The sequence below is a fragment of the Pelodiscus sinensis genome, chromosome 15 (genome assembly GCF_049634645.1).
Source record: "Pelodiscus sinensis isolate JC-2024 chromosome 15, ASM4963464v1, whole genome shotgun sequence".
Classification (NCBI taxonomy): domain Eukaryota; kingdom Metazoa; phylum Chordata; order Testudines; family Trionychidae; genus Pelodiscus; species Pelodiscus sinensis.
In genome coordinates, this window is record NC_134725.1 from 29,547,816 (window position 1) to 29,564,027 (window position 16,212).

The following is a 16,212-nucleotide window of genomic DNA, read 5'->3' on the forward strand; positions in this document are numbered from 1 at the left end:
GAATAGTCAATTAACCAATAAGAATTCATGAGGTTATTCAACTATTCAGTTAAGCGATATTTAACATCCCTAGCTAGAAGTGGAGCCAGCAGTGGGGAGGGTTGGTGGGCTGAGGGGCTGGTGGTAGGGGGACTTCCTCTGGATCAGCAAATTCCCTCATTCTGCTGAATCAGGGAGGGCCAGTCTGTATTTGAGAAAGGTATAATGCACCTGCCTTTTTGTCTAAATTAGAGAAAATATGCATCACACATCATGTAATGATAACCCTCCACCTTAAAATCATTTAAAGGAAGCAGACACTTGTTTAGCAATAAAAGTTGTTGGGAACTTCTGTCCTTTGGTAATTGCATATAGCTTTGTTGACAATCAGCTATACCCACAGGTTGCGTCTAGACTGGCAAGTTTTTCCCGCAAAAGTGGACGCTTTTGTGCAAAAACTTGCCAGCTGTCTACACTGGCCGCTTGATTTTGCGCAAAAGCACTGACGTTCTACTGTCCGAAATCAGTGCTTCTTGTGCAAATGCTTTGACATTCCTGTTTGGGCAAAAGCCCTTTTCAGGAAATGTTTTTGTGCAAGAGGGTCAGTGTAGACAGCTAAAAACTTTTGCACAAAAAAAGCCATGATGGCGAAAATGGCAATCGGGGCTTTCTTGTGCAAAACCACGTCTAGATTGGCACGGACGCTTTTCCGCATAAAGTGCGTTAAAAGCATTTGCGGAAAATCATGCCAGTCTAGATGTAGCCACAGGGTCTGTAAAACAGCATAGGGAACCTTTCTTGGATTAGGGGCAACTGGCAAACAAAAAATCCTCACTAGCCCCTGACTGAAAAGGTGAAAGACCCTCCCCACATTTCCCTCCCACACCAGAATCTAAGGGAGCCCAGACTAGCAGATTTTGTGTGATGCAACTGGCACCTAAGCCTTAGGTTCCCCACCCCTACAGTGCATAGACTAAGTGACCAGACTGTGTACATAGGATTAGTACATAGTCTGTGGACTGGCCACATAAAACTGAAACTGGATCGCTGCCTCCTATACCCATGTTGCAGTACTAACGCTTTCTTCAGCGCCTGTTCCTTTCTAAGCACGATTCCATGCCACCAGGTGCTTGCTCGTGTCCATGCAATAGCACCAATCCCGTGCACGTTGCGTCTCTGTGGAGAGAGCGATGTTCCCCACGCCCGAGTAGTGTCGGGCTGGCCGCCTCTGGTTCACTCTGCCACCGCCAGGCTTACAGCAGTGAGCGCGGGCTGGGCTAGACGGGCCCTGGCTGACACTTGGCTCCCTGTGGGGGGGAGGGGTGGCATTGGCCCGCGGTCGGTGGGTTACGCGGGCTGCCCGGCTAAACGGCCGCGGGGCGGAGAGCAGCTGCCGGGCGTTGGAAGAACAGGGGACGCGGCCTCGTGGCTCCCCGTCAACAGCGCCGCAAACGGGGACTCCAGGGCCGGAGACTCGCTGCGGCTCCCTCCCATCCCCCGCCAGGCCCAAGTACTCCGCCGCACCCAGCGCCGCTGCTGCCCGCTCCAGAGCCGACCTGGTGCCAAAGTCCGGGCCGATAGCAGCCGCTTCCCGCGCAGGTAGAAGGCGCGGCGCGCGAGCCTCCAACTGTCGCGGCTGCGAGCGCGAGTTTCAAACCGTTTCCCCGCGAGCTGCCCCGACCCCCGCCCCCCGGGGGATTAACGTCTGAAGCGGGGAGGGAAGCCAATGCGAATCCTTCGGGCTTGCTGTGTGGACGGGAGGACTGCGGGGTGAAGTGATTGAAATGGGGCTTAGGGAAGCCTTCTGCTGTTTTAGAGCAGCGTGCCCCAGGAAAGAGGGAAAGCTGCTCCATCCAAAGCAGCCATCCCTGTAAGCTGGGGGCTTGTGCAGCCCTCTCAGGAGAGATTACAATGCTAGCAACACATTGACAGAGTCCTTCTGCTAGGTTCTGTGTTTCTATGGGCAACGCACATTCCCACATGCCTCAAGGCACAAAGAAGAAAGTATTCTGCACATGGCTGGAAAAAATTAGAGGAAACATTGCAACAGAGCCTTCCCAATGAAGCAACACCTAGGAACAGCAGTGTTCCTAATTCTTTTACTATCTCTCAATGTTGGTTATATTAAAGCCTCCACCCCATCACACTGTCAGGCTCAGGACAGTCAAAAATAGAGCAAACATGCCAAACGGGTGGGGTGTCATATCACTAGTTTTCATCAAGCCAATAAAAATGTGAACTCCTGTGTCATTCAAACACTCCTACATGGAGTCACAACTGCCTTTGTCTGCCAACCAAACAAACTGGACTGAATGACAAATGGTCACTGACATAAAAAAATCACATCATAATCAGGTTGTTCCCAGGCCCAAAGAAGCCAGTCACTTTCTTCCAGATCATTTGGTACCCTATATGAGTGTTTCTCAACCAGTGGTACCAATACCCTTAGGCTATAAAAGCTGTATTTTGGAGTTCCTTTGGTTTATAGATCTTCCACTAAAGACAACATCCATAGCCAATCTGGTAATAATATCTAAAGTTTTATTAACTAAGAAAAATAAACGAGTTTATTTACAGATTAAAGTAAGCAAACATGCAGGAGCTCCACTCTGCCCTTCTGCTGAGGCCCTGCTCCTTCTTTATCCTTTTCTTCTAAGGCTGGAAGCCTGAGCCAGACAATAGTAAGAGTTGCCCAGGGAGGCCAGGCTGCTGAGGGGCGCCCTGCAGGTCCACACTTTCTGATAGCATCCCCTGGCCTGGCCCTCTGAAGAGGGATGATTCCCGTTCCTAAATTCACAAGTTTAGAGCACACATTTGTAAAGCTATGAAGCAACATTTACATATGTTCTTATTGCATAGAATACAGATACACAAATGAGATTGAGGCTTGTAGCAATTTACAAGCATGTCACAGAGTCAAAACACTATATGCTTTTTTATAACACAAATACCTATTTTAAGCAAAACAAACATACAGTATATGTGACCCTAACCTGGTCCCCAGATCTGAGATTGTCAGTTCTTAGCTAACACCTTCAGTAGGTTTCTAGTACTCATGGTTGTGGAGAAAAGCTTAAAAATGTGACCTTCATGCACTATAAAGCTTCAAAAAAACAGAAGCCAAATAAAATGAACCCCAAATTTATTTTTAAATAAATTCTCATGCTTATTGAAGGTGTCTGACTTGTGATTTTTTAACACTTGGTGTTGGCAGTGAGACATAGATATGTGAGGACAAAGACTTACTTTCTGCTTACTTTCTAGAATGAACTGTTTTGTCTTATTGGGTTTTTACTGTCCCCATTTATATCCATGGTTTCTTGTGTTATACTTAGATCATTCAAGTAAGGGCAGTCTTTACCTCTTGCACAGTAGTATGCCAGTTTGTTTCCATGCTAGACATGATTGCATTTGAGTTCACACATACAATTTTTAGTTTGCTATGCGGTTATGGCCGCATGGCTCCCAGGATATCAGAGAGATAAGGTGGGTATGGTAATATCTTTTATTGGATCAACTTCTGTTGGTAAAAACCCCAACAGATGCTGCTAGTTAAAAAAAATCCATATGAGGTGTAGGGATGTAAAGGACTAGTTGACTAGCCAACTATCCAATAAGCAAATGCTTATCAGAGAGTCGACAAGATAGTCAACTAGTCGCCACATCAGTGAAGTTTTTTTCTCACTTGTGTGCGGCCCCTGACTGATTTTTCCATGAGTCAGCTGCGTCCATCCAAGAAAGGCTCACCACCCCTGTTGTAAATGAACTCCAGTTCAATTGTCTCCCATAATAGGGTGATAAAATAACTTAGTAGAAGAATGGCTACTTTTAAGTCCATTATTATTAAATGCCAGGAGGTTAAAATGTTCCCCATGAACCGTGATCACCAAACCATCGATCATGATCAACTGGTCGATTGTGGTGGAATGACCAGTTGATCATGAGGCGTTCTGGCCCCCCATTCCCTCCCACCCCAAGAAGGAGCCCGTGCTGACCCTACCTCCTGCAAAAATGGAAGTAGCACTGGCTTCCTGCGGCATGGGGGGGAAGTCCCACAACTGCGCACCAGGTCCAGGTCTCAGGAAGCACGTGGGCTGCTCTTCCCCTCCCCCAAACAGATGGTATGCTTCCTGAAATGCCTGGTCTGTCATGCAGCCAGGAACTTCCTTCCCCCTGCTGCCTTCCTGCATGCGCAGGGAAGAGGGGAGGTAGTAGGAGTCCGGGACTGCACGTCAGCTCCAACTTCTCAGGAAGCGTGCTGTCTTCCTCCGCTCCCCACAACAGCCAACTTCCTGAGAAGTTGGAGCTGGTGCAAAGTCCCGGGACTCCTACTCCCACCCACGCACAGGAACACAGCAGGGGGAAGGAAGTTCCCAGTGGCACAACAGACCTGGCTGTTTGGGAGAAGGAAGAGCAGCCTGCATTTCTTCCTGAGACACCGGACCTGGTGTGCAGCTGCGGGATCCCCAGGTACCGACCAAGCTGTCCTTGTCCATTCCCTCAGGCCAAACCCCCACCAGCACCCTGCCTCTAGCCCCAGCATCTTGCCCCAACACCATGCCCCCAGCATCCTGCCCCAGCACCCACCAGCACCCTGCCTCCTGCCTCAGCACCCTGTCTCCAGCTCCAGAACCCGGAAACACTGCCCCAGCCCGCAACAGAATCTTGCCTCCTGCCCCAACTCTCACCAACACCCTGCCCCCTGACCAAACCTCCACCAGCACCCTGCTCACTGGCCAAACTCCCACCTGCCCCCTGCCCAGGCCCCTACCAGCACCCTGGCCAGACCTGTACCAACACCCTGCTCCAGCCTCCTGGCCAGACACCCACCAGCATCTTGCCCCTGCCCTCTGGCCAGACTTCCACCACCACCTGTCTCCTGGCCAGACACCCATCAGCACCCTGCTCCTGTCTCCTCCCTCCTGGCCAGACACCTACCCCCAGCTTGTTCCTGTACCCTATTTTCCACCCAGATTCTGCACCCCCATTACTATCCCACTCACTGGCAGCCCTGTCCTACACACTACAGCTCTCATTTTTGGCCCCACTTCAGAGTGTAAAGAGGCTCAAAAATTCCACTAAGCCTGGAACCCCAGAAGAATTAATCTGGCCTGAGGCTGGAATGCCACGGGAGTGAAGTGTCTCAGTTGGGGCTACATTAGTGAGTCTTGGGTTTTTTTGGACGGGTTGAATCTTACTTGTGTGGCCCCAACTGACTTTTCTGTGGGTCAGTAATCTGTGACTCAAAACAGGTTCCCCGCCCCTCTGATAAATAAAGACAATGCTGAAACATTTTGTGTTTGACATAATATTTTATTTAAAAATGAAGCCTGGCCAACAGGCCCCCATTTGGGGACAAGCCCCATCTGGCTGCAGCATCATAATTCTTCCACAAGTGTTATGATGCTGCAGCCAGATGGGGCTTGTCCCCAATTAGTCCTGCACCCCCCATAAACCCCAAATCTGAGCCTATCATATACTGGAACCTCCTGTCCATAGCCTCTCACATCCCCAAACTCCTGCACCCCCACATCCCCAGTCTTGTGCCACAACACTTCTGTACCATCCACACACCGCAAACCTGTGCCCTGAGCCCCTCATCTATCCCAACCCATACTCCTGCACCCTCACATCCACAAGCCTGTAGCTGGCTCAGCACCCCAACCCTCCACCTGACCCCAACACTTTCCATTCTAGAGCCCCCTCCCTGAGCCAGCATCCCCTTCTCCACCTTCTGCTGCACCTAAATTCCCTCCCAGAGCTTGCACCTCTCACTCCTTTCCACACCCAAATCTCTCATTCCCACTCCAGAGCCCGCACCTCCTGTCTCAACCCAGTGAGAGTGAGTAAGGGCTGGGGACAGCAAATGATGGAGAGGAACAGAGAGGGTGGGGCCTCAAGGAAGGGGTGGGTTCTTGGGGAAGGATTTAAAAGTGATCTTGGGTGTAAAAAGGTTGAAGACCACTGCCCTACAGGTTTATGTGTTACCATTCCTGATGTCTGATTTGTGGCCTTTTCAGTCTGTTTCCTCACACTTACAAGATCTTTACAAAACATTCTTAAAACTTACATATCTACCAGAGGAAGTGAAGAAACAGATCCAAACAAGTAGCCACCTATTTCACCTACTTCAAGACAGGCCAACAAGGAAAATAAGAGAACACCGCCAGTCTTCACCTACAGCCACTGGCTGAAACCCTTCCAGCTTATCACTAAAAAGGAAATTTCCTCTGCATTTGATATTTGCATTTCCACATCAAATGGTATTTATGGGACATATCCAGCCTGACTTAATTAGCTTCATAAGTACTGGTACTACAATTGATAAGTAACTGATTTTGCTGTTATATATATCCTGAATTCTGTAATTTCCACTGCAATTCATCTCATGAAGTGTGCTTTATCCACTAAAGCTCACGATCCTTCTAATATATATGTTAGTCTCTAAGGTAGGGATGTTAGTGGGTAATAGAATAGTCAACTAAACGCATGGATTCTTAGTGGTTAGTTGACTATTGCATAGTCCCCAGGGATGGGATGGCAGCCAGGGCACTCTGGCCCCTGCTGCGCTGAGCTGCTGCCTCTGTATAAGAGGCAGCAGTGTAGGGAGCCATATGGAGCTGGTCCATGAGGGGAGCCAGTTTAAAAACCAGCTCCCCACGCAGACCAGCTGCCTGCCACCCCACACTGCTGCCTCTGATACAGAGGCAACAGCATGGGATAGCAGCAGCCTCTGTCTGCAGGGGAGATCCGAGCTCCTTGCAGACTGAGGCTTTTCCAGCAGCAGCCCCTGTCCACAGAGAGCTTGGGCCCGCGCAGACAGGGGCTGCTTCACAGTAGCCTTCCCTCCCCACCCACTGTGCTGCTGCCTCTGGCAGAGGCAGCAGCACAGGGAGGGAGGGCAGGTGGCACCATGTAGTCGGTGTTGGGAGGAACTGGCTTTTAAGCTCGCTCCCCCCAGCACTGGCTCCTGCTTCCCCGTTTGCTGCCTACGATACAGCAGCAGCAAGGTGGGGAATGCGAGTAGTTGACTAGATTAACCAATAAGCCTAGGCATATCAGTTAATCTTCTAGTTAACTACTCATTCACATCCTACTCCAAGATGCCATAATAAAACCAGTGTTCTCTGTAAGCTGAGTGCTTGTGCTGGCCCCCAGGAAAGATTAAATGCCATCTAGCTGTTTAGCAGAGTGCCCACTGTGCCCAGAACCAGAAATATGTGTTTCTACTGGTGGTGCACAACTGCACATGCCTTGGTACACATGACAAAATTTATTCCACACACGGAAGGAAAAGATTAAAGGGAACACTACAGTTCTGTTGGCAATAAACACACATTTATGTGGAGGGTATTTCCCTGTAGCTGTATTTTCTCCAAGAGATGAAAAAGCCAGTTTTTTTTTCAAGAATATAGGGGAAATAGGTATATACAACCGAGAGGAAAGGAAACCCAGGAACAGTTATTGCAGCCCTACCTCTGCCCATTGCCGCCTGCCTCCATTCCTACACTCTCCCTAAATCCTTCCCTCTTCCTCCTGCTCGTTGTCACTCCGTCCATCCATTCTCCTCTCATACCCCTCTGGATCATTCCTCCCCCTTCCCACGCACCATGCCACCCTACTCTTTCCTTTCCCCCCGCCCCCTGATAATCTGACCCTGTCGCTGTCGCGTGACGTAATCTGGCTCTGCGACCCCGGAAGTGTTTGCTCCTCGTAGCGCACGTGGGTACCGGCCAGGCTGGCAGCCCTGTCCCAGCTTCGGACAGGTACCTTCCTGTTGGCGCTGCTTGTCCACCTCCGCCATGGTCAAAGCTCGCAAGAGGCACAACTGGAAAGCGCGGCTGCCGGCGGGTAGCGGTGGGCAGCTACAGCCGCCGCCCACTACTGAGCCTGTGCAGCTAGAGCTCGGAGGTGAGTCCGGCGCCGTTGACCGCGACGGGAAAGAGGGGCTGGAATGCGCACCACTTCCCGCCGTGCACACCAGATTGAGCGCAGGCTTGTATCCTCATCTCCGGGCACTCTCTCCTTAGTAGGCGCCCCATGCACGTTCACTCCTTCCCGAATGGGTGAACGCTTTGTACACTAAGACACTCAAGCTGGACCCTAATGTCTCCTTTTTGGAAAAGAATGACCTTGTTGAGAGGTTGAATTGCCTTTACCATTGGGTTGGGAATGAATTGTTGCCTCTTTCCTCTAGGGATGCCAGTATGTAGACAACTATACAATTAACGATAAGCCTAGGTTTATCAGTTAATCCTGTTGACTGCTCGCATTCCCATGCAGAGGAGGGAGCCAGTGCTTTAAGCACACTCCCCATGAGCACCACATCTGCTGGCTTACCCATCTTCGTGCTGCTGCTGGGAAGCAGCCCCTGTCTGTGGGACCTCAGAGCCCCTGCTGACAGATGCTGCTTCACTGCAGCCTGCATTTCTCCACCCCCCACCCCTTCCCAATGCCTCTAAAAGAGGCAGTAGCATGGAGGCAGGGGAGGGAAGGTGGCCCTTCACCCCTACCTCTGTAGGAGGCAGTAAGGGGAGTGGGCAGACAGGTCGAGAGAGCCAGCACACATGGAGAGTCAGCTTAAAAGCCAGCTCCCTGCATGTATTGGCTTCTGCCTCCTCCCCTCACCCTTCATGCTGCTGCCTCTGGGCCTGGGCCTACCACAGGCTGGGGCTGCTGCCACAAGGCAGCCTCTGTCTGCAAGGAAGATCAGGTACCCTGGGACAGAGGCAGCAATGTGGGGGCAGCAGGTGAGCTGGTCTGCGCACTGACTCCTGCCTGCCACTCTGTGCCGCTACCTCTGATAGAGAGGCAGTAGTGCGGGGTTGCACGAGGCTCCTTGGGAATGGGGCTGTTGGATTCGCCCCCAGGGACTATCAAATAGTCATGTGACTGCTAAAATGTGATGCTGAAATTTTTAATTGAATTCAGTTATTCCATTACATGCTATCTAACATCTCTACTTTCCTCTCTCTTCCCCCACACCTGTCTCTCTTGTTGGGGGCCCCGAATTGCAGCAACAAGTTCCATCAGGAGAACAGACCTGGTCTCCCTTGCCTTGTTTTCGGGGTGAAACAGTAAAACTCTCAGTGATTGGATAATTGCAGCTTGTACTGACATCTTGGCTGATAACAGCTATGTGGTCCCATGTCAGTTTATCCTATCTCCCTTTTATTTTAGAGGTTGTATTCAAAATGTGTTTTGCGGCAGCAGAGCCTCCTCCCTGGAAGCTGGGTCAGCAGGGACTATTGGCCCTACTCCCAGGAAGGCTTCACCATGAGCTCTTCAGTATAAAGCTAATGTTTATACTGCAGAGCCCACAACCTAGGTAACCATGCTCAGCTTTTACCCTATTAAACTATTTTTAACATCTCTAGTTTGTATTAGTGAGGTTAATTAACAGGTATTGTGCAAACTTGTAACTGCTGGAAATTTTAGCTGTTAAACGTTTGCATGTGGGTGGAGGGGCAGGCAGGGTGCTTAAACCTTTGATAAAGAAGCAGCAATGTGGGGGCAGGCAGCTCCACAGGAGTTGATACTTTCAGGGAGCCCGCTTGAAAGCCACTTCCAAGGTGTATTGGCTTCTACCTGCACTCTCCCCCTGCACCTGCCAATGCTGCTGCCTCTGATGGTGGGGGGGGGGGGGGGGACAGACAACTGCACCGGAGCTGATACTTTTAAGCTGGCTTCCCCCAAGCACTGACTTCCACCTCCTACCCCCCTGCTGCCTCTGTGGAAAGTGGTAGGAAGGGCAGGCTGCTCTGTGGGAGCCGGCACATGTGAAGAACGGGTGCCCCTGCCTCCCCTGCCCTTGCTGCTTCCGATATAGAGGCAGCAAGGGAGTAGCTGTGTGTAGTTGTTAGTATTAACTGATAAGCCAGGGCTTATCGGTCAATCATGTTAACAACTACATGCTAATAGCCCTAGTTTGTACCATCTCTTAATTATGGAAATCAATGTAGTATTCACTTCCCATGGAAGGATTATTTAGTCCAATGTTTTGATTATGAAAACTCAGCCTTTTTCATGGTGATATTCCTTTAAAAAATGAAACAGATTTTATCATGAAAGCATGCATAAGGAAAGGAGGAGCATTGTTTCCCTGTGCAGCCATCATAATGGCTTAATCAGTAATATAATTGTTGTTATTGCTCTTTTATTTAAAATCAGCAAGCTTTGCAAGAATTCTGTTAAGAATAAGCTGTTTAGGCCTTGTGACTGACAAAAACTGATACTTTCAGATGATGTGAAGTTAAAAGGAGTGGATGAAAGTAATGCCCTGGTCCTGCCATCTAAAAAGACAAAGACGAAAAAAGTAGCTTGTGATACAAAACAAGAGAAGAAGCCTTTGAGCAAAAGGCAGAGGAAAATCTTACAAAAAGTTTTAGAGCAGAAAGAAAAGAAAACCCAGGTATGTTGCATTTTGGCTTTGCTCAGTAATGGTTGAGGAAGTGATAAAGAAAACAAGTGTTTGAGTAGGATTGTTGTCAATAGGATTCCAGAGTAGCTTCTCTGGGAATATAAGCAAGTATTTTCTCCTTTATAGCATTGCCTATCACCAGCTTGAGTGAGCAGAGAAGTGTCTCTTGACCAGTGGTTCTCCAAGTGCTGTCTACAGCCGCTTCCCAGGTGGCTCCTCGTGGTGGGAGTTCACCCTCCTCCCCATGCAGTAGGGAGTCCACATTGCCACTGCAGCCTGTCTCGGCTCTTCCTCCCTGGCTGGTGGGCTCCCCTGAGGCCAGGCCAGTCCAGTTGCGTCTCTCTCCCCACTCCCGACCACTGGCAGGGTTGGGCCAAGCCTGGCTCTCTCCCTCGGGCTGCTAGTGGGTTGGACCAGGCCAAAGGTGTCCTGGCTTTCTCCCTCTGGCCATTGGGGGTTGGGCCGGACCAAGACTCTTCCCCTCAGGGAGAGACCAAGCCCACCCCAGGCCTGGCTCTTTGCCCCCTAGATCTGAGGCTGCCTCTGCTCTCCACACATCCTCTGCCCCTGCCCAGCTGCTTCCCTCCACCCTCAAGCCTTGGCTCTTTCCTCCCTTCAGCTGCCAGGGAGGGCCCTTGGGGCAAGGTTGGTCTGGTTCTCTTCTGCCTCCCCCCAACGTTGGGTGTGTGTGTTAGGGGGGGCTGGTGAGCAGGAAAGGTGTGCGGCTCCCTCCCCCCAGATCACCAGAGTGGGGAAGGGGGAGGCCCAGGAGTACAGAGGTGGGGGTGGAGTGAAGCTTCATAGCTTGCAGCTTCCGCCCATCCAACAGTGGGGCAGGAGGAGGAGAGAAGCCATGTGGCTCCCAGGGCCTCATGACTTGTGGCTTACTTCACCTTGAGCATGAGCTTGGGAGCATCGGGGAGGGCAAAAGCCGTGTGGCTCCTGGGCTGCATGGCTTCAGCCCCCCCTCCCAGAGCATTGGAGGAGAGGGGAGAGGAAAGGCCATACAGCTCCTGGCTTGGGGCCCCCCTGAGCACCAGGGAGAATGGGAGAGGAACTGCATGGCTCTGTCCACCCCGGAGCACCATGCAAGGGGGCTGCTCTGGGACCTCCCCAAGCAGCAGGCAAGCACTGGGGAAGGTGGAGGCAGGTGGGACATAGACTAATGTGGTGATGTCACTCTGTCATCCCACAGAGAAAGTTTTTTTTAAATAGAGAAAGAGAGAAAATTGGGCATACATTGCCTTTTCAAGATGAGTAGTGGAGTGAAAAGCTCCAATACCCCTATTGTACCAAAATATGAGATAAAATTCCATTAATTAAAATGTAGAGAAATAAGTAGGATGGTGATTCTTGACCAACCTTGCTCGTGATTTCACTGCTGACACCTCCATAGCACCCTTTTTAACTTATTGTGGTTTTTCCCAGCCTGCAAATATAGTATGTTCTGGCCCTCTTGTGTTTACTTCAGCTAAACTCCAGTTGATTTGGTAGCTGAAAAAGATAGAACTTAAATCTTTTTTTGTCAGTACAACAGTTCTAACAGTGATTATATATTTTTTTCTGTAGCGTGCCGAATTGCTTAGTAAGTTAAATGAGGTCCAGGCTTCTGAGGCTGAAATGAAACTTCTATATACCACTTCCAAGTTGGGTATTGGAGAGCGCATATACCAGACCAAACGGTAAACTTCGATCTGTTGCTGCTGTTGTGACTGAGGCATATTACTGCTTTCTCAGTCTCTGGTTTTGCACATAGGTCCTTCCTTCTTTCCTTCCTCCCTCATTCCCTTCCTTTTGCTTGATTGTAAGTTATTTAAAGTTAAAATAGTTGGGCAGTTGTGGTGAGAGAAGGAAAATTAGACTTATTACAACCTAATGTACTTTTGGAGGAGTAGGGTGTATCTGATCTGAAGTGTGAAAACACTGACTATATTGGCAAAAACCCATGTTGTGTAAACATTCTGTTTTAGGACAATACAAGAAGCAAGTGCCACATTTCCAGAGAAGATTAATAGTGTCAGTGGTGCAAATAAAAAAAGGCGCAGACTAGATCTGGAACTGGTGGCTGAGAAAAAGTCTGAATCTTCTGATAGTTCTGATGAGGAGGAAGAGATTAAAGAAGCAATTGAAAAGATAGCCACACACAGCTATAACTTTGGAAAGGTGGAAGAATGCATTAAGAAACCATTGAATAGTGATCAGGCTTTTCCTAACATGCCAGCTCATCAAAAAGCTGCTCATAAGCCATCTTCCAAGCCTGCAGTTTTCATCCCAGTGGACAGGTCTCCTGAGATACAGGTCAGTGTTTGTTAGTGATTCATCACAATAAACATTCTTCAAGGAGGAAAAATCAGAGTATTTGCCATCAGACTAATGCAGGCAAATACTTGACAGCAGACTTTTGGGATTCATCTGCATTAGTCAACAGTGCAGAGTGCATTTCTAGCAGTGCTTTAAGTGTTATTGATACTAGCTGTTGCTGGTTAGACATGTATGTAACATTGGTCTTTGAACTTGGCAAGCGAGTAAAGAAGGAAAGGACTTTAAATTTTGTTTTAAAACATACCTATTTGTTACTAATTCTGAATATGTAATCTGTTAATGATCTGAATCTTAAACCTTCTGATGTAATGAATTGAAAATCTTCCTTCTTAAACTGGGTTTCATTCTCCATTATGCTAACTGTAGTATTGGATAGATTTCATTCTGCAGAACTTTGAAAGGGTCCACTTATCATTGAGCAGGTATATAACAGTGGCTTATGGAACACGTTTTCATGTGAAATACTGGATGTCTGAAATGTTAAACTCAATTGAATCTTAGATAACTACATGGCATTAATAAGAGCATTGGTTTAGTTGCATGCTTGCAAGCTACCTTTTGAGAAGTCAGGATGGAATATTTTGCTGACCCTAGTTCTTGGTTGGTCTGGCAGTGTTTTACCGTTCATTGTAAAACCTTTCAGGTTTTGAAGAGGATAGAATATTACCAGAATATGCTAGATATAAGGGTGTGTTGGGGTGCGGACATGAAAGTCCCCATGGGATTGTTCCCCAATATGTTGATCTTGCCATTAACACCTGCCGCATTGGTCACTGAGGCTCCCCTCCATCCTGGTGTGCTGGGCCAGATCCTCTGATCTCCCCCAGATAAGGCACAGTGTTGGGATTACCATCCTCCTACAGATCAGTGCAGACACTGAACCACTTCAGCTCTGGGAGGATGCAATTCTAGGGCATAGTGCCCAGGAAACCAACCCCCATATGGGACCAAAATTTCCCAAATAAATCCACATTTCTTTGTGTAAAAGTTCTACACGGGGAAAGTTCATGAGGATGTTCACCCTCTTTATCAATAAAAGAGAGAGACAATTATTTACACTGGGCTTCATAGTAAACAAAAGTGTTTTTTATTGAGTACAAACTGTAAGATTTAAGTGGTTGCAAGTAAAATCAGTCAGCTCAAGTAAGTTACTATATTAAAATGAAAAGAAAACTCATAGATAGTTCTAATTCATTAAGATACTTATGGCAAGCAGTTTCTTATTCTAAAGAGAAGTTCTTATTTCAGGCATAGTCTTCAAGTCAGAGACAAACTTTTACTCCATCTTGGGTCTCCAGCCCTCTTTGTATTCCCTTGAAGTGTGTCAAGCCAGCCCAAGACAAAGGCCTGGTAGCTTTGCATTGCTTAAATGGACTTTCCCCGAAGGTGGAAATCTTTTCGTTTACATACCCCTTCCACAGAAAAATAATATGGTCAAAGTGTAATCCCAGTACCATATGGTATAGTCACATGTTTTACTAGTCCAATCACCTTTTGTCTTACAGGACAAACAAAGCTGTTTACAAGTTAAGTTGGTCACATTAAAGCTTTTTGGGGGAAAAGGGAGCACCATTAATGGCACTCACTAGCATATTTAAAACTATAAACAGTCTCATGCTCATATTTCTAACCTCTCATACATGATACCTGCACTAAAATAGGATATACAGATCCAGCCGATTGTTACATTAAAATTGACATATTACATGAGGTATTTTCTGAAAAGCATATCTGAGTTACGCATATTGATAGTCATAAGCCAGTTTTCATAAAGCATTGGGAAAGAATTATCACAAAGTGGTGTACAGCTGCTTCTGTTTCTACATTATTGGACTGTATGAGTAAATATCATTCATGACTTTGGGTGGAAAATCGTTTACTCTTTGACTTTTCATAAAGCTTTTTTTAAAACTGAACTTGACCCATTAAAAAGGCCAAGCAGAAAGAGGGATCAAGAGACACAAACTGAAATAAAGTTTCTGTTTTGTTTTCAATAGGAAGCAAGATTAAAACTTCCTATCCTTGCTGAAGAACAAGTTATCATGGAAGCCATTAATGAGAATCCTGTTGTGATCATATGCGGAGAAACTGGGAGTGGTAAAACCACTCAAGTACCTCAGTTTCTGTATGAAGCAGGCTATGCCAGGTAGGATTCTGCTCTTTTATACTAAAAATTGATGTGTTGTTTTTACTTAAGTTCCATCCCTTTCTGGTTTTAGAATTTTGTTTCTGCTTCAGACTTCTTTGTTCATGCCGTATCTGCTAAGAGCAATAGTAGTACCTACATTAGATGGTGCTGAAATGAACTTGAAGGAGAAAAATCTAGGAAACAACCATATGGGCAGGCCTTAATTTGCACAAAAATCTCTCCAGATAATTTATTTTTGAGCTTTTAAACTATTGCCTTGTTTTAAACATGACTGGTTTATTTGTCACAGTAAGGCTGTCGTAATTGCCATTAAGCATGAAAGTAGGAAAGGGGGAAAGCTGTCTCCAAGACACTCTACCTAGGTTTACTGCAAAATTGAAATAAACTCCATAATACATAGTGAAAAACCATCAAAAGCTTGCCGTGTGCGTTGGCCCCTTTTACAGTTTTAGATAGTGCAGCCAAGATGCTGCAGCTCAGTCCCATTTAGTTCCAGTAAACATACCACTTCTGCAGTATTGCCTCTCCAGCACTAGTATCTTCCCCAGAGAAGCCAGATTGATAGGGATCGCCTGGTCCTCCCAACCACCAAGGAAAACCTGATAAACCATGCCCCCAGAGGCAGCAGCGCAGAGTAGCAGCAGCCCATATCCAGGGGGAAGCTAAAGCTCCCCGCAGACAGAGGCTGTGCCAGCATCCCATGAAACAGCTTCTGTCCACAGCAAGCCTGGGTCCACTACAGACAAAGGCTGCTCTGCAGCAGTCTTCCCTGTGTCACCCCCACGCCACTGCCACTGTGTGAGGGCAAGCCAAAATGTGTGGGTAGCCAGCTTGATAGCCACTTTCCATGTGTACTGGCTCCTGTCTGTCCTCCTTGCCCTCTGCGCTGCTGCCTCTCTTTGAGGCAGTAGCACAGGGGTGGATGGAGGCAGGCAGCTCCATAGGGTCCAGTGCTCGTGGGGAGCTGATTTAAAAGCTAACTCCCCACAGGCACCGCCTCCTGCTTCCTCTTTGCTGCCTCTGTATCAGAGACAGCATGGTGAGGGTGTGGGGGAGTGAGTGTAGTCGATAGGATTAACCAATAAGCGCAGACTAATTGGTTAATTATGTATTGACTACATTGACATCCCTATTCAAAATCCACCCAGAGGAAATCCTCCTATCCTCTTGCCTACATTTGTTTGTAAAAGCTTTTTTTCTTCTGGTTTAGTTCCAATGGCATCATCGGAATCACAGAACCACGGCGTGTGGCCGCAGTATCTATGTCTCATCGGGTTGCTAAGGAAATGAATTTATCACACAGGTAAGGGCTGAAAGATCATTAGCTAACTAGGAAAGTCAC

General features: G+C 47.9%; 1 protein-coding gene across 3 annotated transcripts in view; it reads left to right on the top strand.

The window, feature by feature from the left end:
• Positions 1-1,719: 1,719 nt before the first annotated feature.
• The window catches only part of DHX37 (DEAH-box helicase 37), a 44,294-nt gene continuing 29,801 nt past the window's right edge, over positions 1,720-16,212 (top strand). The window contains exons 1-6 of one of the 3 annotated variants that reach the window (XM_075898476.1): positions 1,720-1,849; positions 10,221-10,390; positions 11,969-12,081; positions 12,370-12,697; positions 14,719-14,867; positions 16,081-16,173. In XM_075898476.1, the coding sequence (XP_075754591.1) occupies positions 12,020-12,081; positions 12,370-12,697; positions 14,719-14,867; positions 16,081-16,173 (632 nt within the window). In that variant the 5' untranslated portion in view covers positions 1,720-1,849; positions 10,221-10,390; positions 11,969-12,019. Of the gene's footprint in view, positions 1,850-6,024; positions 6,292-7,665; positions 7,891-10,220; positions 10,391-11,968; positions 12,082-12,369; positions 12,698-14,718; positions 14,868-16,080; positions 16,174-16,212 lie in introns of those variants that run through there. The other 2 variants (XM_075898475.1, XM_075898474.1) reach the window with 2 other exon arrangements.